The sequence below is a fragment of the Pelophylax lessonae genome, assembly GCF_965119305.1.
Source record: "Pelophylax lessonae genome assembly, chromosome: 4".
Taxonomy (NCBI): domain Eukaryota; kingdom Metazoa; phylum Chordata; class Amphibia; order Anura; family Ranidae; genus Pelophylax; species Pelophylax lessonae.
This window is the reverse complement of record NC_138771.1, coordinates 79654637-79680659: the sequence shown is the minus strand read 5'-3', so window position 1 is coordinate 79680659 and position 26023 is coordinate 79654637. Positions and strand designations below refer to the sequence as shown.

Sequence of the window (26023 nt, the reverse complement as noted above, 5' to 3'; positions counted from 1 at the left end):
AGTCGCCTCCAGGTCTCCCCAAAGTAGTACAAGACCCTTTTTCTAAGTCGGAGCGACTTGTGTCGCTCCTATTAGAACGGGTCCTGTACTACTCAATGGCGAGCGACCGGCCGCGACTTGTCAGGCAACCAAGTTGCCTGACAAGTCGCGCTAGTCTGAATGGACTCTAAATGTGAATTTAGGTAGAAAAATGTAAAGCCCATTACGGGCAACTAAAAAAATAACCCTCATAGTGCCCCCCCTCTTCCACCAATTGTCCTGTCGGGTTTAATGGACTTTTTATCGAGTAGGGTAGGAAAAGCTGTAAAGCAGGGTATACTGGGTTGAACAAAAATAAAATAAAATAAACCTATCCCCGCATCCACACAAGCAAAGTGAATGCCAGGATCTCCCCCACTGTACTCCTGTATTCACCCCCAGTTAGAATGCACTGATCAGCTGTCTGCATCTGCTGATCGAATGCTGGTTTTCCAGTAGGATCAATCAACGAAATTTAGCCGAGTCTTGCTGAATTGCCAAATATTATTAGCTCCCACTGATGATGGGAAAGTGCCTGCCCACATGCTGGGACAACAGAGAGCTGAGAAGAGATCCAGGTGAAGGGAAAAGAAAAAATGCTTATTCCCCTACCCTTAGACTAACCATGCCTCTACCCCAATGAGAATTTTTAAAGTACCCCAGAGTTCAGCTTTAATTATAAGTATTACCATACATGATACAGAAATTTAATTAAAAGACAAATTAATAAATATTCTACTTTATTAAAAAAACATGAACAGGCAAAACAAAGCTGTCTTACATAAAGAAAATTATGATAGCATGGTATTCTAATATAACTTATTCTGCTATCCAGTGATGCATTCATTTTTAGTTACAATGTCGTACACAGTCAACAATGCTTTTGCGTTGTTATACCGCCACAAAGACTTTCTGATGGCAGCCTAGAAGTGGCCATTTCAGCACATACTACGCAGGCACAGTCCACTGCTGTCACCATCAGTATACTTGACCTGAGAAATGCCTTGCAGCCCTGAGTGCATACATGTAGACAGAAACTGGTTGTATACAGTGGATTACCAGCATTGAGATGCCACAAAACAAGAGAAAACAAGTATATTAGGAAATAAAATGTCAATCAGTTGGAATTTGTCCAAAGTCCAAAGTCCAAATTGCGGCCCCTGGGCCGCTTTAATACGGCCCCACATGTAATTTGGAAAAATCTATTGTTGTGGCCCCCGTGCTGCTCAGGACCATCACCCTCTACACAATAATTGGCATAACACCTGGGGGTCAAGTAGCAGCTGTGTGGGAACAACACACACCAGGAGGGATGTTCAAAAGTTTCAGTCACACAAAGGTTAAACACTTATAAGCGCTATATGAACCCACTGATGATGATTACTGATGGTAGCAATAATAGTCATGAATGATGCCAATGTAGTAAATAGAACATTGAAAAGTTGTCAGGACAACTATATGAGAAGCAGGCACTCCTCTCGCTCCCCTGCATTGGGTCACCGCACATGCCGCTCCCCACCAGCGGCTCTATAGCCGTACAAGTCTCATTTTGCTCTGAATTGAGATGAATACATAGTAAAATCTCAGTTAATGTCAGGTGGTCTAAATGTCCTATAAATATATTTGGACACAACATGTACACTTGGTGTTATGTTCCTGTTCATATTTTTTTAACTTAAAAGTTGACAGACAACCTTTATTACCAATAATATGTAATGTACTTTATAATGTTCCTGACATATATTTCAGCTTCCTGGATATTTTTTTCATCTGGCCTTCAGATATGAAAGGACGAGTGATATAACACCTGTTTAGATTTGTCATCCATGTGACTAAATTAAAAGTATGCCGTTTGCAATAAATTTTGCATAAAATAGTTATTAGCATTTCATTTTATTGGTCCAAAGAATACCAGACAAAATGGTCGGCCCTCACGCATGTTCACTTCATCAAATCTTTGAAAAAAGTTTGGACACCCCTGGATTAGATCAATGGAAAATGCAAGAGTAGAGTAATGCAAAGTAGATTACATGTTGAATATACAGGGAACTTAATAATGGCAATAGGAAGCAAAAAGGTTCACCATTAAAAAAAAGTGGCTACACTACAGTGACAAACAAAAACGAACACTATATAGGCACTATTCTATTTAAAACATGACTAAACCCTAAATGGTTACTTTACATTCAAATCATGCCTCTGGTGATAAATGGTCAGAGTTGCCTGTGTGCTTATGTTAGCTCTCAACCAAACTCTCAAGGCAATAGATGGCTGTGTCATAAGTCATAATGTGTAGCTGTATGGCAATTACAGATTTTAAAAGAGGCTAGGATGGCATAATCCTTTTCTGACAAGGATAGGAGGGTTTAGTTCCGCTTTAATTATTGTACATACTTACACTAACCATTTAAGACACCTACACAGAAAAAAATCTCTGCTAGCTATTTCATGGCCTCAAATAATATTTCTGATAATTCAACATGACAAGTAAATAGTAGCCAGTGACAAAGTACAGGGGAACAGGGGAGCTGAACTTTGTGGCGTTTTAAACAGTTCAAAGTGCCTTGAGTAAAAAATGTAAAAAGTCATATATAGTACTTTGCCAGCGTCTTACCTTAAAGAGTGCCCAAAAATAATGCCATGAACAGTTTTCAGTAATCAAGAAAATTAATAGAAAGTGCTGTTCCATATTTGTTGTTACCACCCCTTTGTCATTAAAATTGCGCCGATATACAGAAGTATATTAATTAATAAGTAGTTACAGTGCATCAGAAAAGTATTCACAGCGCTTCACTTTTTCCACATTTTGTTATGTTACAGCCTTATTCCAAAATGGATGAAATTAATTATTTTCCTCAAAATTATACAAAAAATACCCCACAATGACAATGTAAAAAGTTTGCTTAACCACTTTACGACTGCTCGCCACAGTTATACTGTGGCAGGTAGCCGCTCCTGCACAAAACGCAGCAGCGTGCACCCGCCCCCGCTCGTCAGCGCAGAAGCCGATGCACGGGGCAGGTGGCTCCGATTGTGACCTGACACATGCGATCGTTCCCCGCTGAGACAGAAGAACAGTCAGCTGTTGTAAACACAGCTGACCGTTCTCCCTAGAATGATCATAGAGCCCCTGTGATCCTTCTGCGTTCAGGTCTCTATGATCATTTCAAAAGCCGCGCCCCCCCCCCCCCACAGTTCTCAGCCGCATCAGTTGTCATTACAAGACAGCCGACCGTCGGCTATGGACGACGGTACCAGGGTGATTCCTCAAGCTGCAGGCATTACTCCGGTACAAGCACTTTCCTGAAATATGGGCAATATCAATAACCTCAGGGGCCGATTCCGATATATCGGGGAAAGTGCATATCGGCCCCCGATATATCGGCTTTGCTGATAATCTGTTGATCCCTAGTTAAAATCTTTGCAAATTTATTAAAAATAAAATACGAAAAAAATCACATTTACATAAGCAGCCACAGCCTTTGCCATAACACTCAAAATTTAGCTCAGGTGCATCCTGTTTCCACTGATCATCCTGCAATGTTTCTGCAACTTGATTGGAGTCCACCTATGGTAAATTCAGTTGATTGGACATGATTTGGAAAAGCACACACCTGTCTATATAAGGTCCCACAGTTAACAGTGCATGTCGGAGCACAAACCAAGCCATGAAGCCCAAGGAATTGTCTGTAGACCTCCGAGACAGGATTGTATGGAGGAACAAATGTGGGCAAGGGTACAGAAAATTTTCTGAAGGTCCCAATGAGCACAGTGGCCTCCATCATCTGCAAATGGAGGAAGTTTGGAAGCACCAGGACTCTTCCTAGAGCGGGCCAATCGGCCAAACTGAGCAATCGGGGAGAGAAGAGCCCTAGTCATGGAGGTGACCAAGAACCCCATGGTTACTCTGACAGAGCTCCAGCGTTTCTTGGTGCAGAGAGTAGAACCTTCCAGAAGAACAACCATCTCTGCAGCACTCCACCAATCAGGCCTGTATGGTAGAGTGGCCAGATGGAAGCCACTCCTCACTAAAAGCAGTGTTAATTTTGGCATCAAATTTTGATTTAGTTTTAGTCTTTTGACAAAACTGTCGTTTTAGCTTTAGTCCCATTTTAGTCATCTGCATTTGTTTTAATTTTAGTTGAATTTTAGTTGCCTAAAATCTCCAGTAAATTTTAGTCAGATAAAATAATCTTAGCCAACCAAAATTGAATGTGTTTAGGTAAATTGTAATGCATTATTTAAGCATTTCTATAGAATTGCCAAACTCATTATATACTCCCTGAGTAAAAAAAAAATCTAATAGGTTATTATTTATGGTATTAAGGTTTGAACAAACTCAAAGATACAGATTTAGCCAGTCTGAGAAGGTCTGTAATGCTGCCCAGTGCTCTGGATGGTGGTCTGAGGCCTGTAATGCACCCAATTCTCTGGACATGGATAGTCTAAAGAGGAAGCCTGCAATGGATTGCACACAGTGCTCTGGATGCTGGTCTGAGGAGGCCTGTAATGCACACAGTTCTCTGGACAGTGGTCTGAGGAGGCCTGTAATGCTGCACAGTGCTCTGGATGGTGGTTGTAATGCTACACAGTGTTCTGGATGGTGGTCTGAGGAGGCCTGTAATACTGCACAGTGCTGGATGGTGGCCTCAGGTCTGACTGGGATGGCATGTATTGCACAGTGCTCTGGATGCTGGTGGTCAGAGGGGGCTTGTAATGCTTCACAAAACTGGATAGTGGTCTCAGGTCTGAGGGATGGCCTGTAATGCACCGTGTCCTGGATTCCAGTGGTCAGAGGAGGCCTGAAAAGCACACATAGTGCTCTGGACGGTCAGTGGCCTGAGGGCAGGCCTCAGGCCTGTAATTGCAATGTACACACTCACAGTGGGTGCTCTCTGCTCTGGACAGACTGTCATGACTCGTGAGTAGGGAGTGAAACTCTTGTTGGGACTTAGGAGGTCTGTAATGCACACTGCTGCACTGGACAGTCGTCTGAGGATTCAGAGGCCTATAATACTGGCTGCACAGTTGCTTGCATGTTGGGAGTGAAAACAGGCAGAGCTCAGTGGAAACCGGAATTTAGTTCATGAGGGCAAATGTCCCTGCCCTTACATTTTCGTTTTGCTTTCATCCCTTAATGAAATGGAATTGATTTTCGTTTTTGTCACTGTAAAAAGGTCGATGATGAAAATTTCTGACAAAAACGTTTTTGTTGACAAAATTGACAGTAAAAGGCACATGACAGCCTGCCTTGACAGCAAAAGGCCCTTGAAGAACTCTCAGACCATGAGAAACAAAATTCTCTGGTAGGATGAAACAAAGATTTAACTCTTTGGCCTGAATGGCAAGCGTCATGTCTGGAGGAAACCAGGCAGCGCTCATGACCTGGCTAATACCAACACTACAGTGAAGCATGCTGTGGGGATACGGTTTAGTGGCAGGGAGACTAGAACTGGGAGACTAGTCAGGATCGAAGGAAAGATGAATGAAGCAATGTACAGAGACATCCTTGATGAAAATCTGCTTCAGAGCGCTCTGGACCTTAGGCTGGGGTGAAGGTCCATCTTCCAACAGTACAACGACCCTAGGCACACAGCCAAGATAACAAAGGAGTGGCTACAGGACAAAGCTGTGAATGTCTTTGAGTGGCCCAGCCAGAGCCCAGACTTGAACCCGATTGAACATCTCTGGAGAGATCTGAAAATGGCTGTGCACCAATGTTCCCCATCCAACCTGATGGAGCTTGAGAGGTCCTGCAAAGAAGAATAGGAGAAACTGCCCAAAAATAGCTATGCCAAGCTTGTAGTCTCATACTCAAAAAGACTTGAGGCTGTAATTGGTGTCAAAGGTGCTTCAACAAAGTATTGAGCAAAGGCTGTGAATACATATGTACATGCCATTTTTTTATTTTTAATACATTTGCAAAGATTTCAAACAAACTTTTTTCCTGTTGTCATTATGGGGTATTGTTTGTAAAATTTTGAGGAAAATAAGGAATTTAATCCATTTTGAAATAAGGCTGTAACATAACAAAATGTCAAAAAAGTGAAGTGCTGTGAAAACTTTCCTAATGCACTGTATATTTTTTTTCTGAAGATGAAAAAGAAGCTTAAAAACAGCGCTCAATTGTAATTGATCTCCAGAGTGAGGAGGCACATTCACTGATTTAATCCATGTGGTGCTCAGTCTGCACTTGCCTTTGCAGCCCTCTTCAGAAATCTTTGATCCCAACTAAACCAAAAGAACAACAAACTAAAATGGAGCACTAGCCCAATGAGTTATCTCAAGCACTGTTTGTTTTTAAAAAGTGTATAAAAATCCCACAAAAGCTGTAAGTATATATGGATAAATAATGAATCATGTAGCAGGATCTTCTGAAACTCGAGGACCTGGATAACCAATGTGGAAGACCACACGACACAAAGCAAGGAGGCTAATGCATTTCAAAGTAGAGGTGCACTAAATGGAAATTCTGGTGCCGAGACCGAAAATGCAGGATGCACTTGGCCGAAAACCAAAAAAGACACCTTCTAAAAAAAAAAAAAAAAAAAATGTTATATATATATATATATATATATATATATATATATATATATATATATATATATATTTGTATATATATATATTTGTATTGATTGTATTATATTTGACTTTTAATTAATATAATTAATTTAAATGAAAATAAAATTTACTGTCCGCCATTATTGCCCCCTTTAGCACATGAAAAGCTCAAGAAAAATGTATCCCTTTAAATTCTATGAATGTCTTCACACTGGTCCATTGAGCTTCTGTTGTGGTGTTAAAAATGCTTGATGCATTCTTGGTCAGTTAAAAAAGCCACACCAAAAACACACCTCTGCATTGAAAATGCAGGCAGGATACATCAATAATGTACCATTTTACGTTTTTGAGTCACATGACCTATGAAAAACACACATTTTGTTGGCAAAATGCCAATAACACCTTTTTTGGCTGCCGAAATTTTGGTGCATCTCTGTTTCAAAGGATATAACCTTTTTCTCATGAGTTTGCCATCATGCTTTGTGTCATGTGTTCTTCCACATTGGTTTTCCAGGTCCTTGAAGTTCAGAAGACCCTGCTACACAATTCATAAATCGACCATGTACTTACAGATTTTGTGAGCAAATTTAGACTTTTTATTCTTAATGGTGCTTGAGATAATGCACTAGGCTGGTGTTCTCTTTTTTATTGTCCTTGTAATTGGTACTTGCATTGAAACTTGTTCCAAGCATCTTGGATTACTTGTCACAGTTCCACCTCTGACTTTGGATGTCTTACTTTCTTTTGTAGCTCAGGCTGACTTCAATGATGCGGACATCAGGACCATATATTCTGTTAAAATATTCATTTTTCTTTGTATTGCAGATATTTAAGTATTATTTGGGATGCACTTGGGTTTTGGGTCATTACCATGCTGCAGAATGAAGTTGTGAATGATCAGACGTCTGTGTGATGGCACTACATGCACTTCTCCACAGTGAGGAGGCCATTGATTTTGACAAAAACAGCGTGCAGAAATGCAGCCCTAAAGTTGCAGGGAACTACCTTGCTTTAATGTTGCCTGCAGGCCTCTATCCATGTACATTCTTCATTTTTTTAATGGCAAAACTTGTTTCTGTTGGAGCCAAATTTGACTTATCAGGCCAGAGCACCTACTGCCATCCCTCTTCAGCCTTTGGGGGAATGTTGCTTGGCTTTTTTTCCATCTTGGAAGAGAAGCTTTTTGTTCACAACACTTTCACACAAACCAGTGATGTGATAAGGCTACAACGGACTATAGGTGAGTGTATCTGGGTCTTAGATTCTGCCAGTTCTGTGCTAATATTAGTGCAGGGCCTCTTCCATTTTGGTTGGAAGTAAGCTAGAAGCATTTGCTGTTTGCTGCACTCCGTTTTCATGCCAACCACTTCACTGATGGTCCTAAACCTTTCCAATTTGTTTCTGCCACTGCAGAACAGCTTGGACATTGCACCAAGGAATACCCATCTGACAAAAATGTCTGCTTGGTAGAGACCCTGCTAATACAGGATGACAACCTTGTGACTTGTTGCTATGCTTACTTTTGCCATGGTGCAGGATTTAAAGGTGAAATTAACACATCTACAACAATCTGAGCAGTTTTTCCCTTCATTTAAACAGTCTGGCACAACCAATCTTTTATGTCACTGATCATAACCGCTATTTGCATTAACTGCTAAAATAAACAATCTTACAAGCATATCATGATTTTTGACTAGATATCGGTCTACCATGTTAGTTTTTTTTTCTTTTTTTTTATGGGCATTAAGATGCAGTGCTTTGCGAAAGTATTCAGCCCCCTTGAACTTTGCGACCTTTTGACACATTTCAGGCTTCAAACAAAGATATAAAACTGTCATTTTTTGTGAAGAATCAACAACAAGTGGGACACAATCATGAAGTGGAACGAAATTTATTGGATATTTCAAACTTTGTTAACAAATAAAAAACTGAAAAAATTGGGCACGCAAAATTATTCAGACCCTTTACTTTCAGTGCAGCAAAATCTCTCCAGAAGTTCAGTGAGGATCTCTGAATGATCCAATGTTGACCCAAATGACTAATGATGATAAATAGAATCCACCTGTGTGTAATCAAGTCTCCATATAAATGCATCTGCACTGTGATAGTCTCAGAGGTCCGTTTAAAGCGCAGAGAGCATCATGAAGAACAAGGAACACACCAGGCAGGTCCGAGATACTGTTGTGGAAAAGTTTAAAGCTGGATTTGGATACAATAAGATTTCCCAAGCTTTAAACATCCCAAGGAGCACTGTGCAAGCGATAATATTGAAATGGAAGGAGTATCAGACCACTGCAAATCTACGAAGACCTGGCCGTCCCTCTAAACTTTCAGCTCATACAAGGAGAAGACTGATCAGAGATGCAGCCAAGAGGCCCATGATCACTCTGGTGAACTGCAGAGATCTACAGCTGAGGTGGGAGACTCTGTCCATAGGACAACAATCAATCGTATACTGCACAAATCTGGCCTTTATGGAAGAGTGGCAAGAAGAAAGCCATTTCTTAAAGACATCCATAAAAAGTGTTGTTTAAAGTTTGCCACAAGCCACCTGGGAGACACACCAAACATGTGGAAGAAGGTGCTCTGGTCAGATGAAACCAAAATCAAACTTTTTGGCAACAATGCAAAACGTTATGTTTGGCGTAAAAGCAACACAGCTCATCACCCTGAACACACCATCCCCACTGTCAAACATGGTGGTGGCAGCATCATAGTTTGGGCCTGCTTTTGTTCAGCAGAGACAGGGAAGATGGTGAAATTGATGGGAAGATGGGTGGAGCCAAATACGGGACCATTCTGGAAGAAAACCCGATGGAGTCTGCAAAAGACATGAGACTGGGACAGAGATTTGTCTTCCAACAAGATAATGATCCAAAACATAAAGCAAAATCTACAATGAAATGGTTCACAAATAAACATATCCAGGTGTTAGAATGGCCAAGTCAAAGTCCAGACCTGAATCCAATCGAGAATCTGTGGAAAGAACTGAAAACTGCTGTTCACAAACGCTCTCCATCCAACCTCACTGAGCTCGAGCTGTTTTGCAAGGAGGAATGGGCAAAAATGTCAGTCTCTCGATGTGCAAAACTGATAGAGACATACCCCAAGCGACTTACAGCTGTAATCGCAGCAAAAGGTGACACTACAAAGTATTACCTTAAGGGGGCTGAATAATTTTGCACGCCCAATTTTTCAGTTTTTTATTTGTTAAAAAAGTTTGAAATATCCAATAAATTTCGTTCCACTTCATGATTGTGTCCCACTTGTTGATTCTTCACAAAAAATTACAGATTTATATCTTTATGTTTGAAGCTTGAAATGTGGCAAAAGGTCGAAAAGTTCAAGGGGGCCGAATACTTTCGCAAGGCACTGTATGTATTTATTTATTTCAGGTACTTTTATATCATCGTCAATTCACACAGCGCTTTACACAGATATTTATAGTACATTCACATTAGTCTCTGCCCTCAAGGAGCTTACAGTCTAAGGTCCCTAACTCACATTCATACATTCACATACTAGCGCCAATTTAGACAGGAGCCAATTAACCTACCAGCATATCTTTGGAGTGTAGAAGGAAACCGGAGTACCCAGGGGAAACCTATGCCAGAACAGGGAGAACATGCAAACTCTAAGCATGTAGCGCTGTGGTTGAGATTCGAACCAACGACCCTAGTGCTGCTAGGCGAAAACGCCAACCACTTAGCCACTGTGCTGCCTAGATATCCTATTGTATCACTTTCAATTCGTGTTCCATGACAGTCAAAAGCAGAAGACATAACATGACCATTTTAGACAAATATTTAGGGAACTACTGTATGTAAAGTGCCTGTGACTTTTGCACATTATTGTACATTTTCTAAAAAGAAATTTAAGTTTTATGCTGGCTCTTTCCAAAAAAAAAAATGGTGAAAAATAAAGAATTGGTATAGTGTTGCGTATGTATTTTGCTTTATCAGTACACTGAGGGGAAAAAAAATCAAATGTGGTTTTCAAAAACAGCAAATCATATGTTAAAAAAAAAAAGATAAAATAAATCAAAGACAAAAAAAAACTCACCCATCAAGCTCAGCTGTTTCCACGTAACATAGGCCATGTGGTTCACTGCTGGAGAGGAGGAGCAAGTCAGCCTGTGAAACAGATAAGTATCTGGTTTATACGTTTGGCTGAAATATTTCATTTGCCACAGTAAATAGGACAGATCCCTTGCAGAAGATTAGTGTCAGGAAAAACACTGCTATCTGTTACAGGATTGCTGAGGTTAACACATGATTCACTTTGTGTACAGTGGCCAATTACAGTGTTTCATTGTTTACCAAGCTTTACTTTATGAGTCTGGAGTGACCGCGCCCTCGACATAACGATGAGAACAACCAGTCAAAGTAAAACAGTTTAAAGCAAAGTTAGTGAATATAGGCCATGCAAAGACGTATTATATTTTAGTGACTCTAATGTACTATTAATTCATATTTGGTATGGTCAGACACATGACTTCAGGTAGTGTACAGCTACCATGCGATAAATGTACTCCACCTGGCATGGCACCCATTCTACGTACAGCACGTTTTCTTTCTCCCTTCCACTGAGAAATCAGGGTCATTTAAGAATATAGCCATTCCATTCAATTATTTCATTTTTATCCTGCCTCTTCAGGCTGCATCTGTTTACCCTGAAGAATATTATATTCTAGACGCCAAAAACAACCCACAAGGTACACAGTTTAAATTATATAGTTCAACTGCTTAGATGTGGTGGCTGAATTCATTTTATTTGTATAGGATATTCCCTCTGTTTTCACCCAGTGATCTGGCCAGTAACACACCTCCTGTATAGAAGTGCATCCACTCTGGATGAAGGAGCACAGGCGCACCTTTGGACAGCAGCATAGTTAGTCTGGGGAAGGAGAGTGTTAAATGTACTAGCATATTTAAATACACTAGCAAATTAATGCTAAACTCCAGCTCACACTCCTTTGGGATAAAGGTTTTACATTAACAAATAAAAGCTAATCATCATTAGCACTCATGTCAGCGTTAAATGGTTTGGCTCAACACTCTAACTGCTACATTTGTAGGACAGCTTGTTCTGTTGAAAAACAACAGACTTACTGGCTGGACTACAAGATGAATGTAAAGTCAAGAAAGCCTAAAAAAGAAGAAAAAAAAATACAGCCATCGCATCTATGAATTAGTAAGCTGCAAACAAAAAAATGTTTGATTTTGGGTTTAATACCACTTTAAGAAAAATGGATATTTGCTCTAATATAGGCTATTGTACATTTCAGAGATACAGAGACATCTGTCCTAATCAGCATCTCTGCTGATAGTCTACCATCCAATAGTATTTTAAGACTTCTTAAATCTTAAGAACAAAAAAGACTCATAAAAGGAAAAATGAACAGCTAAAGCTGGCATGTTAATCTTGTCTTATGCATGCTCTCTGGTGCCATGACATTAAAACAGCCAGATGAAAAAGGTATACAGTACAGACTTTTGCAGTATGACTCTCCTGCCATCTTTTGGAAGTAATACAGTATTACAAGCAGTACATCTAAAAACACATTTGTCATTCGCGATCACGTAAGAATACTGGTACCGTTATAATCTAAACCATAAACTGTTTGAAATAAACTCTTAGTCTTTCCCCAAAACATGCAGCCTAAGTAGTGCTGCGACTGATATGCGAAGTCTGATCGAAGATTTGTAGTTAAAGCAGGAATAAATCAAAAAGCAAACATTTTATTATATTTCAGCTAAAAAAAATTCTTAAGGGCCATACACACTATAAGATTTTCTGAAGACTTTTTCCTTTAGACTTACCAAAACCATATAATATGAGGTCAAACCTAAACACTTTCAATTTGTATGCAAGCTGGCAGGCCCTTGCACTACATAGAAAAGGTAAATCTGAAGGAAATCTAACCACAAAAGTTGGATAGTGTGTATCCAGCTTAAGATGTAATGGCTGCATTCGTTTTCTTTTAAATGTTTTCTTTCCCATATAGTCACCTGGTGATCAAGCCAGTAAGTTTATTTTTTTTTTTTTAACCAAACAAGCGCTCCTGCAAATGTAGCAGTTAGAGGGATAAGACAAACAATATTTAACACTGCCGGGGCAATCAAGCATCAGCTTTTATTTATTATTTATTACAAGCATCAGCTTTTATTTATTCATGTTGCTATAATTGTGGGGTGTGCTAGAGTTAAGCTTCAATTTGTTAGTGTATCTAGTACTTCTAATACTTACCTCCCCCCAGACTGACAACACTGCAGTCCAAAGGTGTCCCTGTGCATCCAAAGTGGGGGCACTCTAATACAGGAGGTGTATTACTGGTCAGACCACCAGGAAAAAAAAAAGCCTACTGCTCAAAGTCCCCCATCCCCATCTATAATCGCACATTGGGCCACTGGTCTATGCCTTCTGCCCTGCAGAAATCTGGGACATTTTACTGTTACACAAATTGCAGAGGTGTTTTTACCATACAGGCTGTAATGCAAATATGAATTCACCTTTTCTCAGATGGCTGCACCACACGGGTACATTGTCTAGTGGGACAGATTAACCACTTAAGCCCCGGAGGATTTGGCTTCTAAAGGACCAGGGGTTTTTTTGCGATTTTTTACTGCGTGACTTTAACGGACAATTGCGCGGTCGTGCGACGCTGTACCTAAACGAATTTGACGTCCTTTTTTTCCCACAAACAGAGCTTTCTTTTGGTGGTATTTGATCACCTGTGCGATTTTTTGATCACGCGCTATAAACAAAAAAAGAGCGTAAATTTTGCAAAAACAACAATATTTTCCACATTTTTTTATATGAAATTCCCCAAAAAAAAAAGTAAAAATCAAAATTTTTTAACATTTTTCGGCCAATTTGTTTTATGCTACCTATGTTTGGTAGAAAAAAAAAAATCGCAAAAAGCGTATTTTGATTGGTTTGCGCAAAAGTTATCGCGTTTACTAACAAAGGGAAAGATTTTTGTCATTTTTGGTGTTTTTTTTTTTAACGCGTAATGGCGGCGATCTGCGATTTTTTTTTCGGTACTGCGACATTGCAGCCGACAGATCGGACCCTTGACTGACATTTTTGACACTTTTGGGGGTACCAGTGACATTACTGCAGTAATCAGTGCTATACATATGCACTGTTACTGCAAAAATGACACTGGCAGGGAAGGGGTTAACTTTATTGGACAGGGAGGGGTTAAGTGTGTCCTAGGGGCGTGCTTCTAACTGTGCAGGGACATTCCTATTGGTGTAAAAGCAAAGATCAACCGTTCTACATAGTAGAACGGTCAGATCTTCACTTTTACACAGGGAGAACTGACAGGCAGCTTGTTTACACAAGCCGCTCTGTCATTCTCCCTTCACAGGAGCGATCGCAGTGTGACTGGCGGACATCGAGTCCGCCGGTCACACGCACTGACTTGGCGGGCGCGCCTCGGCGGGACAACTCACAGCCATTACACATAGACACTTGACACTCCGCCCCCTGTACCTCCCCCAGCAGGTTTCCAGCCTATCTCCTGCAGGCTGCTTGAGTGGGCGGGATGGGGATGTACCGGACCACGGAGATCGCGCCCCCGCCTGGAAGAGGAAAGTGTGAGCAGCAGAGCAGAGGGAGCCGAGTGAATGTTCCTGGAAGTAGGCTCAGCTAGCTGTACATGGTGGATTAGTTTACAAGCACCTCTATGCTAAGTCTGCTGAGTTACTGCAGCTTAGCATAGAGGTGCTGTTAGCTGACAAATGGAAATGCATGTCCTTTTCATTTAGCTCAATAAAGCGTTGTGAATGCCCCCTGGTTTGTGCCCTCCTGATACCCCATGGTATGCCCTCCCAACACCTCCCCCTCAGTGTGTGCCCTCCCAACCCCCCCAGTGTGTGCCCTCCCAACACCTCCCCCCCAGTGTGTGCCCTCCTGACACCCCATGGTATGCCCTCCCAACCCAGTGTGTGCCCTCCTGACACCCCATGTTTTAATGGTTTTGTTCTTAATGGTTTTGTTCTTTAATGGTTTTGTTCATTTTGTGCTCCTATGTATAAATATATACCTAAATATATACCTATGTTTTGAATTTGAAAAAATCATATTTTATTTTTCCAATTAAGAAGGGTTCGGTGAATGCGCATATGAAACTGGTGGGGTTCAGTACCTCCAACAAGGTTAAGAACCACTGCTTTAAAGTGAACCTGTTAGCCACTTTAAATTCTTAAAAGTAAAAGCCCCCCCTATTAAATGTGTACTCTTATTGGCTATAGATACAATCTTATAGCACAAAGTAACTGAATATGGTAGGGTTTACTCCTGAAGGCTGCTTATGACAAAGTGAAACATTTTTCATGGAGGCACACAGAAGAGAGTTTTCTGGCTCAAAACTAATAGTATGAACTTTGTGGTTCCTGCTCTTAAACCGGCCATAGATGGTTCAAATCTTGGCCAGTTCAGCTGGGACCAGACGAGATTTGAACCATCTATGGGCATGCTTAGTGTACTTAAGTCAAACCATCGATTAACTTGGGTACAACCCAGCATCTTGGAATTTTCCATGCGATTATTTCCCAGCAGGGACGGCTCCCCACACCCCCTCCACCAGGAGAACACAATAGCTCCATCGGAGAGATCTCCTTATCAACACTGACTGTGTTGATGGGGGAATTGAGCCATTTTGGCTGATATGTTTGCTTTTCATTAATATCTTTTACTGCTATACCTCATGATACATTTATAAACTTCAACAGTCTATTTGTAATAAACATATAATTGTGCCTATCTTCATTTTAAAACTGTAACTCCAGCTTAAACCGTTTAAGTTTTGGACAGAGTTGGAAGGTAAGACCACTATCACTGAGACAGAAAGTGAGGGTAATCTTCCCTGGAATGCAGATAACAATAAAAAACCTAACAGAAATTCAAGCCAGGCTGCAAGCAACGGTCCAACTCTCCTACACAACACTAAATGCTGGAATCTTTACACTGGAACTTTCTCTTTTTAGAGACTAGACTGCTTGGATAGAAAAATTCTGGATGGCTCCCATTTACTCAAACACCATGCTATGGAGCAAAAATAAGAAGATCTTACTTTCCAGCTTCTTTATGCTATGATTGTTACTAATGTGTATATGCATAAAATCTTCATTTTGCAAATGTCTCAGAAAAAAAAAAATCACGCATAATGCCCACATTATTCCTAGCCTTTCGCCTGGCTGTTAGAATCATGGGGAGTGCTAGTTCCCTAGCACCCAGGAAGCTGTCACATTTAGCTTAATACGGTTAGGCCCTAAAATGGAGCAGCAAAACCACGGCTCAACCTCCTGCTTTTACTACCCTCCCCGCCCAGACTTCTCTGTAGTCACTGCTGTACTGTAAAACATTGTGTCATGTCACACTCACCTGCTTCCTGCTCCAGCACCCTATTATTCAGAGCCTATGTACTTCTTTAAAGGGCTAGCATGCATATTGTTCAGCATTTGAGAATAGCATCAACATGTTAAGCAGTCTAGCCCCTTGTGCCTCCTAGTGTCTTGTTAAATTGCCCCCTGTGTACACCAGCACCTTAGTGTCTTCTATGATTCCCAGTGCCTCTGTTGTCTCCCAGGTTCTAATCTCTGGGACTCCTTTTGTCTCCAGGGTTTCTGGCTCCAAGCATCCTCTGTGACACCTGTGGACCTTCGTGTCTCCATCATCCTGTGATCCTTGACCCCTGTGTTCCTGTCAGCCAAGCACTCTCCTCTATACTTAAGTTTTCAGCAACAAAACACTCCCAGAGACTCTCACTTGTGTTCCTGAGTTCACATAATCCCAGCAAACCAGTGCTTCCAGAGGCTCTCACCTGTTTTTCTCACATCTCAGCCCTCCAGTGCTTCCACAGCCTCTAACCCTGTGTACCCATGATTCCTGTACAGTAGCTGCCTGTTTTGAGTCAGAGGACTGCAGCCTAGGAGCTGTCAGCAGCAAATTTCATCACTCCTTGTAGGGACAATGGCACAAATCAGATGGCTCCTTAGACCCTGTAACTTTGGAGTATCCAGTATCACATTTGCCTATGCTGTCATTCTGCACACAAGTATTCTATGTCTCTTCTTCTGGTTATCAGATTGTCTTCTGTCACACTGTGGCTTAAGCTTCCAGTGTCTCCCAGTGACCCTTGGGGAACCAATACATTTTATTGATTCCTCTGTGATGTGAACCCCCATGCAAGTCCAGTTACTACTAACAATCCCTGGTCAGTCAGTTCCTAATGTGTATGGACTCCTGCCCCTGACAATTTGCTGGAACCGGGAAAGAAGAATCAGTCAGTGGTGGGTCCCAACAAGTGTCTCATTCAAAGGCTCAGCCTCCAGGAGGCAACCAAGTTAAGGTGATTCTTCACCTTCATGCCCTTTCCACTGAGCTGGAGCAACTGTTGGCTTCTCTACCAATGGCTCCTGTAACTCCAGGCCCACCACAACATTCTCAAGGGCATCAATCCAGTTTAATCGGTTGCTTTCATGCTACACCTACTAGCTCTGCAATGCATCTCTGAAGAACCAAAGGCCTACTGCAATTTTGTGAATCAATGTAGCATCTATTTTTAAATGCAGCAGCAGAATGGATGTGCCAAGTAGGTGTATATACAGTCGTTTCCCTGCTTTCTGGTGAAGCCTTGGCCTGGGGGCCTCTCCACTCTGGGAGAAGTTTCCTGTAATATAAAAGCTCTTACAACTACCTTCTGCAGATCACATTAAAAATGAATTGGCAAGTTGAGAGATTGCCATCTCCCTTAATAACCTTGTCTCCCTAGCCATACAGGTTGACATTGGCTTTGTAGAACATGCCCAAGAGAGGGAACATCAATGTAAGACCTTCACTCCTCACCTGGTTCCTACCTTCAAGCATCCTCTTGAACCACCTAATGTCTCTGCTTCACCGCCCCAAGAAAAGCCTAAGCAGCTGGGCCGCTCATGCCTTCCCTCCACAGAAAGAACTCAACACCTGTCACAAGGCCTGTGCATTTGCAGTAAGAAGGGACATTTCATGAAACAACGCCAACAGCGGCTGGGAAATGCCAACACTAGCGTGCCTTGATGAGGGCATTCATGCTTACCCCTTTTCTCTATGTCCCTCTATTTTTGTGCACATGCAAGTCACCATTTCCTCTGCCAAGTGTTCATTGACTCTGGTGCAGTTGGCAATTTAATTCTGCTTTTCTAGTACAGAAATTTGCTTGGATTCTTGAACCTCTTCCACAGACTTTACAAGTTTCAGCGATTGATGGCATCATTCTTAAAATTACATCTATTCCCATACTACTCCCAATAAATTGTCTGGGGGAGTGCTCCACTATGAGATTATCTTCTTCCTGATCCTGCCCCAAGCCTTCTCTAAGTTTGTCCTGGGTCTCCCTTGGCTGCAACAACATTAACAAATGTTGGATTGGTCCTCCTCAAACATGCCACTCCAGATGTCTTGCCAATGTGTTCCTGGTAAACCACATCCTTTGGCTTCCTCTAAGATCTCTCTAACGCCAGGCAACTTTGTGGACTTTCTGGATGTATTCTATAAATGTAAGGCGAATCAACTTGTACCTCATAGGCTGTATGATTGGGCCATTGATAGGATTCTGGTTCCAGTATCCCAAAAGGTCGGGTTTATCCGCACAGCCTTTCAGAAACCAAGGCAATGTCAAAGTCAATTTCTCCCGCTGCAGCAGGTTTATTTTTTTGTTGAGAAAAAAAAGATTTCTCACTATGCCCTAAATTTATTATTGTGAATGCTATCAAGCTTAAGAACCAACACCCACTGATGCTCATAATTTCTGCGGCACCACGATTTTCACAATGGTTGAGTGGCGTAGAGCCTACACCCTTATTCACATAAAAGCGGTAGACAAGAGGAAAACTGCATTTAACACCCATGATGGCTACTATGACTATGTGGCCCATTGACCATGCAATGCCCCAGCAGTTTTCCAATACCTTTTTAAAGAGATTTCCTGTGATCTCCTTTATATATGCATGGTCATCTACCTTAATGACATAGCGATCTTTTCTATGGATTTACCTACTTTAAGACATGTCCCTACATTTCTACAGTGTCTTCATTACAACAGGCTTTGCCAAAGAGGAAAAGTGCCTTGTATTTCAAGCCTATACTAGTGAATGTGAGTTGTGTTGTCGCTGTGCAGTGTGTGTTGTGTGTCTATGGACTAATAGGCCAGGGTTGTATGTGATAATGCAGAGGGACTTTCCGCAGAGCATCCCGGAGAAGAGGGCGCTGCTGGAGCAAGGAATGCAAGCAAGTACAAGAGGATATCAGCGTTTATGACCTAGTGTACCTGAATATCTGCTGGGAACCGACCTTATCTCCATTGGTGTTCATGTCTGTGTAATGCTCAATGTATGGTGAGATCTGGTAAGGGTATTTAAGATACCTCTCTTGGTGGTGGTCTATGTCACATGGCCTTTAAAGGGAAAGCGGACTGTACACTATAATTTTCATCCACACATGGTTATCCATTGCTTGGACTGATTTTAAAGGACTTTTCCTTTTATGCGGATCCTTTTATACGGATTTTATACCAATAATTTTAAGCGCTACAATTTTACACCTTTTAAGTCTATACTAGTGGCTGGTCTATACCAAATATGTATAAAAATTAATAAAGGACTGTCTGGTTTGTGCCAAAACTAAGTATTCTACCCAATCACCAGTTGGCCCTCTTCTTTCCTTGCCTATCCTCAAAGAAATCCACTGCCATTTCGCCATGGATTTTATCTCCTCCCTCCATCCAAGGGCTGTACAGTAGCCTGGATAGTAGTAAACAGATTTTCTTAAATGGTACATTTCACACCTCTTTAGTTGCCGCCTTCAGCAACAGTCTTGGTGCCAATATTTATTCAGGATCCAGTATAGAGTCTGATCATAAATCCTTGGATGTATCCCAATAGCTTTGGTGTTGCATCCAGGACAACTGAGTTGCTCTTCTGTCTTGGGTGGAGTTTGCTCATAATAGTTACCATAATGCCAGTGTCCAAGAATCTCCATTTCACATAATTTATGATAACCACCCACACCTGCTCTTGCCCATGCCATGTGCTCTTGAGATCCCAGTGCTAGATGCCATGCAAAAAAACATAAACCAGGTCTGGTCCCAAGGCCACAATCAGCTTTGGAAAAAACTTTGCTGACCATAATCCTTAAAGGATACCACTTCTTTAACCCAGGGACAATGTTTGGCTGCCCACAGGGAATATCCATCTCAAGGTCCCTTCTATGAATTTACCTCACATTGCATTGGCCTTATGTTATCTCCACAAGAGTCAACCTGGTTTGGTACAGACTATATTTGACAATGGGTTCATAGCATTTCCACCATGGTCCATGTAACAGGCCTAGTCTGTGTGCCCTTAATACATTGAACAGGCTCGTCAGTCCTACTGCTTGGAGGAGGCCCTGAACACTGAATTTATGTGGGTTAAGAGGTGTAAGCAGTTTTGGAATCTGCCCCTTACACACACACACACAAATTGTTACCCCTGGATCTATTTTGAGGTATTTGATCCTATACATAGGAACAGATTGTCTGAGCATGGGTTTGATTTAGGTTCACTCACTGTTCCAGGGAATTAATTCTGTATTAATTGTTGGCAACCTTGTCCTGAAGTTTCCAAAGGTGCTGGATCATGATTTATTTTAACAAAGTCAGGTTTAGTATGTGTTGCTACCTGCATTGCATGTTTTTTGTTGTCGATCACCAGATTCGGTATGGTTTTGTATCTGTTGTGTTTTCTTCATCTACGCTGAGTGTAGCAAGGTCGCTTTCTGCCATCTTGAATAAGCGGGCTTGCTTTTCAGATTTCAGGATGGTTTTTTCTGCAGTGGAATTTTTTAGGTGAACCTCACCATAAGGCTGCCTGGTCCCCCTTCCAGGGCTTGGGGGTAATTGTGCCTGGTCACCCCGCCAGTGCTTGGGGGTAATTTTATGATGTGTGGGTACTGGTTTTTGTACTGAAGGATGAAGACTGGCTGAAGCTTTGCTGCTATGCATCCATACTCATAGGGCTCCAGAACTGGAAGCCCTATACTTATGTTTTTTTATAATTTCTATGCGACAGTGTCACTTTACTCAAGCATAGTCATTATACCACAGAAATTTGTTTCGATTATCAGTCACATCTTGTTGTGCACTATGTATGAATTAAAGTACACATATTTGCATAAGCCTCTTGAGTTACCACCTTTCACTACAGAATTAGAGTCTTGCGACTATATCATCTCCTAAAGTTTACAAGTCTACTGTATATCCTGAACCCCTTTCAATGTTGTTTATAAAGTTGTCTTTTCCCTATATAAGGCAATTATGAATTAAACTAATGGCAAACAATAAAAAATTGCTAAAAGGCAGGTTACTTATTGTAAAAGAGACATGCAATACAATAAATTTGCCTGCCTGTTGGCAATATTCTGCCAAATGTACACTGAGTTGCACATGCGCAAATCCTCGTGTCTATCGGAGCATAGGTAAGTATTCTTGTCTTCAGTTCCGCTTTAGGTTAAATACCTGACCTTTGGTATCTGTGACGTTGCTGCAAACATTTCCCCACGCATACTTTCCACCATCACTAGTGCAGAAAGCAAAGGGAAATGTGCCAAAATTATATAAAAACACTAATTAAAATCTGAGGTTTTAACCCTTTCCAACTCTATCCAAGATTACATATTTTTTCTAACTTTTTCTAACTTTTAGAAACATATTCAATGCTTTTAACTGAAGCCTTAAATATCTTACTGGCTATCCTCTCTGTAGTAATAATATTGAGAAATAAAATCTTAAGATCAATAAAAACAAATAGTAATTATTACATACAACCACAAACTGATTATTCTCCAGTCTGATGATGTCTCCCGCTTTTACATTCATCCATTTCTCATTCTGTAGTCTGTGAAAAAAAAGAAAGAACATAATTGATTCTGTCTCACAAAATTCCTTCCGCCATTCTCAATCAGACTGAAGTCCCAGTAATTCTGTAACAAAGGAAAGCAAAAATTCAAGATGAACAACCGTGACATTCCAAGCTGACTCGCCAATATGATACCATGGTAATAAAAGTGGTGAGCAAAGTGCAAATGAGGATGAATTTTCTTCCCATACTAAATACTATCTTGTAAACAATTTGAGTAGGAATATTGTAAAACCTAAAACAATCATGGGGAACAGAGCTGCAGCAATAAAACAAATAATGAAAAAAAAAATAATTAAAAACACAACCTATTCCCATTAATAAAGACTGTGAAGCAGGTACCCTCAAGCCTCAGCAGTCTTCACATATCTCATCCACCCCAGGACACCTGATATATAAAACACAGACCTTGTTTACCAAAGCTGAACCCTGCCCCCTTCAGCTCTCCGCTAACTGAGAATGATGGGTAGGCTCAATAACCAGTAGCTAGGCATGGGAGGGCTAGCCTTCAACTTTGTAAAATAAAGCTCATATCTTCAAATCAGAGTGCTTCCTTTGTTTATATTGTACACTGTGTGTTTTGCCATGTAAAACTAATTGACAGAAAATACAGACCTTTGATGACAATTTCAAAATCACAATCACAAACATCTGTTGTAAAGTGATAAATGGCACTGATACATGGATAATTATTGGATAATTAAATCCAAGAACAAGATATGTAAAATGTTGCAGCTTACAATCCTTACCTGTGGTGGCTTACTTTGGTTTTCTTTTTTTTTTCCTAAGAATATTTTCTCACAAATACCGAAAAGACCTGTTATCTTGCCAGAAATGCTGTGTCTATATCATTCCTGTAAGCTGCACCGACAAATATCTTCCTTCCTAGATATCTTGGGATATAGATACAGACATGGTTGTAGTCCATATCAGAAGAGAAAACTAGGGTGACAACTATGGTTCCATTTATAGAGACAGTGGGGCAGTTACATAGCCACCTATGGAAAGGAATTACTAGGTGAAAATAAAGCAAAATGTGCCTGCAAAAGTAAAATAAACACAGTAACCCTAACCAAGGATGCAATAAATTAGATGTTTGGTTTTGGGTTTATTTAGACTTTAGGATATAAAGTACATATAAAAGAAGCCTCCTTGATGTGATGGACCTTAACAAAATGAATGACTCTTGATACAGATTTCTCAGCTCCAAGCTACTCCTCTTGAATAGTTTTTGAATACCAGATGCTGGAGGTAGACCAAGCCATCCTCACTAGCAGGCACCATGCAATAAAAGAAAGCAACCCCACATTGGAGGGATCACTAATATCTGTGTTTATAGTATAGGACCGGGCTTCCCAAACTTTTTTGGGCCGAGACCCACTTCTGAATACAGTTATTTTTCGGGACCCACTTGCTTGTAATTGAATATTGTAAAGCGCTACAGAATTTGTTGGCGCTATATAAATGCAAATATTAATATAATAATGCATATTTTAAAGGGAGGGGGATGTTAAATTAAAAAATATCAATTTACTACTTTTCTATTTATTATTGAATACACCTGCCAGATGTTCTAAGTGAGGGGTCAGAAACCTGTGGCATGTGTGGCATATAAGTGGAGTTGTAAGTAATCAGCACCCTCATAGACAGTATAAGGCAGGCAGAGGACAGAAATCAACCATCCCAGGACAGTAATCAGCAGGCCATATGGCACTCACCCTCCTTCCTCTCCCAGCGGTCCACAGTGAAGATTAAGCCCCTGTTTGCCCTTCCCAGGACCCAGCACACCTCACTCAGAATCTCCATGATGAGGAGCTCTATGCTGGTCTTGGTGTCCTGGCTCTTCTCCTTCAGACCCTCTACTGGGGTCTCAAAAGCTGCCATGAACTCCTGACACCGCCGGGCCACCTGGTCCTCCTATGACACCGAGGCTGCTGTCTCTGCCCGCTATAGCGGAGAGAATCCAGCCGCCAGTCTAGTCACCACCACTGCTGCCAGCAGGACCGAGGAGCTGGCTCTGCACCCCATGAACATATCCTACATAATAGCCCACATACGTACTTACTGATGCAAGTATCCTCCTCCGTAGACCAGCCTCCGTAAACTGCGTGGGCGGGGTCCTGAATCCATCGCGATTTGACTGCTCTGGCTCTCTGTAATTTGCGCGGGCCCGCTCTCAGTGATATCCGGCTCAGCGCGACCCACTCAAATGCAGCTCGCGACCCACCAGTGGGTCCTGACCCACAGTTTGGGAACTCCTGGTATAGGACATCCACAAGCATAATAGAAGCAGCCCCGTCCTAAGACAGGGCCCATCATTATTATGCTTATGGATATCCTACTTCATTGTGGTTTTAAAGACTGAACGTTTTTTTAGAATGCATAGAAGGTAAAAAAAAAAAAAAAAACCTGCGTGCAGCTCCCTGACCCCCCCCCCCCCCCCAGCCCTTCCAAATACTTACCTGAGCTAGATCTTGATCCAGCAATGTGCATGACAGAAGCTGCTCCTCTCCCCCTTCTCACTGGCTCAGACACAGCAGTGGAAACCATTGGCTCTGCTGTCATTTACAGCCAGTGAGGGAATGGGGGTGGGGCTAAATCCCCATTGTTTATGTCAATAGACACGCAGAGCAGGGCTCAGTAGGAAGCACGTACAAGTGCCTTCATAGCAAGTGGCTTGCTATTGGGGCACTCAGCAGGGGGGAGGAGCCAGGAGTGCCACCAGCAGGAGCCTCAAGAAGAGGAGGATTTACATTGTTCTGTGCAAAACCATTGCACAAAGCAGGTAAGTTTTTTTTTTTTTTTTTATTGTCCTTTAGTATAACTTTAACCACTTTACCACTGAGCCCATTTTTGACACTTTTTGTTTACAAGTTTAAATCGGTATTTTTTCCTAGAAAACTACTTAGAACCCCCAAACATTATATATATTTTTTTAGCAAAGACTCTGGAGAATAAAATGTCGGTCATTGCAAAATTTTTTGTCACGCGGTATTTGCGCAGCGGTCTTTAAAACGCCATTTTTCTGGAAAAAATTTGAAAAATCGCATTTCACTGCATTTAAAAAATACTAAACAGTAAAGTTAGCCCATTTTTTTTGTATATTGTGAAAGATGATGTCACGCCGAGTAAATAGATACCCAACATGTTACAGTTTAAAATTGCGCCCCCCCCACCGTGGGATGGCGACAACCTACGGTCAATAGAGATCTCAATCTGCGACGCTTTAAATTTAACGGTTACCAGTTTAGAGTTAGAGTGTAGCTCTTTTTTTTTTAATTATTGCCCACGCTCTGGCGATCGCGGCGATACCTCACATGTGTGGTTTGAACAGCAATTTCATTCGCGGCTCGACTTGCGTATACGTTTTTTTTTTGTGCGCGAGCTAACGGTGACGGGGGCGGTTACATTTTTTTTTTTTTCCTATTTATTTTTTCTTTTTTTTAACTTTATTACAGGTTTTTTTAAAAAAAAAAATCTGATCACTTTTATTGCTGTCACAAGCAATGTAAACATCCCTTGTGACACCAATATGTAGTGACAGGTACACTTTATGGAGGGATCGAGGGTCTAAAAGACCCTAGACCCCTCCACTGCACTTCCCTGTATGCAAAACGCCGAAAACTGCATTTTTGCATACAGCCGTTTTTCAAATCTGCCGCCTTTTGCAGCACAGTAACCCGGAAGTGACGTCATGGACGCCACCTCCGGGTTACGTCATCGGAGACCCGATCGATGCCGTTTCTGGCATTCATCGGGACTCCATCCAGCCGGCGGACGTGCCGGCTGGGTGCTCGGGGCTCCCTGTGGGACGGGAGCCCCAAGCAAAGCCACGGAAGGCGGCGGGAGGGGGGGACGTCCCCTCCCGCCCCCCCCCCCGGGTAACGATCGAGCGGCTCCCGAGCCGCATCGGTCGTTACCGACGGAAAGCCGACCGTCGGCTTCAAACCACGGTACCGGGATGATGCCTCTAGCTAGAGGCATCATCCCGGTATAACCCCGCAAAGTCAGCCGACGTAGGTCTACATGGCTAGACGTTAAGTGGTTAATAGTCTTGTTTCAAAAGAAATCTACAGAAAAGTGCAGGGCCTAAAAATACAAAAAAAGCATGATAAATTAAAAAAATGGCAAATGCCTTTAACCACTTAAGGACTGAGCCCATTTTTGACACATGTTGTTCACAAGTTAAAATCAGTATTTTTTGCTAGAAAACTACTTAGAACCCCCAAACATTATATATATATATATTTTTAGCAAAGACTTTAGCGGTCTTTCAAACGTCATTTTTTTTTTTTTTAAATTACGAAAAATTACATTTAGATGAATTTAAAAAAAAACTAAACAGTAAAGTTAGCCCATTTTTTTTCCATAAAAATCTCAATAAGCGATGCTTTAAAATTTTTTACCGGTTACCAGTTTAGAGTTAGAGAGTAGCTCTTTTTTTTTTGTAATTATTGCTCTCGCTCTGGCGATCGCGGCGATATCTCACGTGTGGTTTGGAC

General features: G+C 41.4%; 1 protein-coding gene across 2 annotated transcripts in view; it reads right to left on the bottom strand.

The window, feature by feature from the left end:
- Nucleotides 1-26023, bottom strand: part of ATP8B4 (ATPase phospholipid transporting 8B4 (putative)) — a 648069-nt gene that overhangs the window by 249662 nt on the left and 372384 nt on the right. For both annotated transcript variants that reach the window (XM_082254031.1, XM_082254032.1), the window contains exons 8-9: nt 21428-21500; nt 10642-10712 (exon numbers count right to left, since the gene is read on the bottom strand). In XM_082254031.1, coding sequence (XP_082110157.1) covers nt 10642-10712; nt 21428-21500 — 144 coding nt within the window. The remainder of the gene's footprint in view (nt 1-10641; nt 10713-21427; nt 21501-26023) is intronic.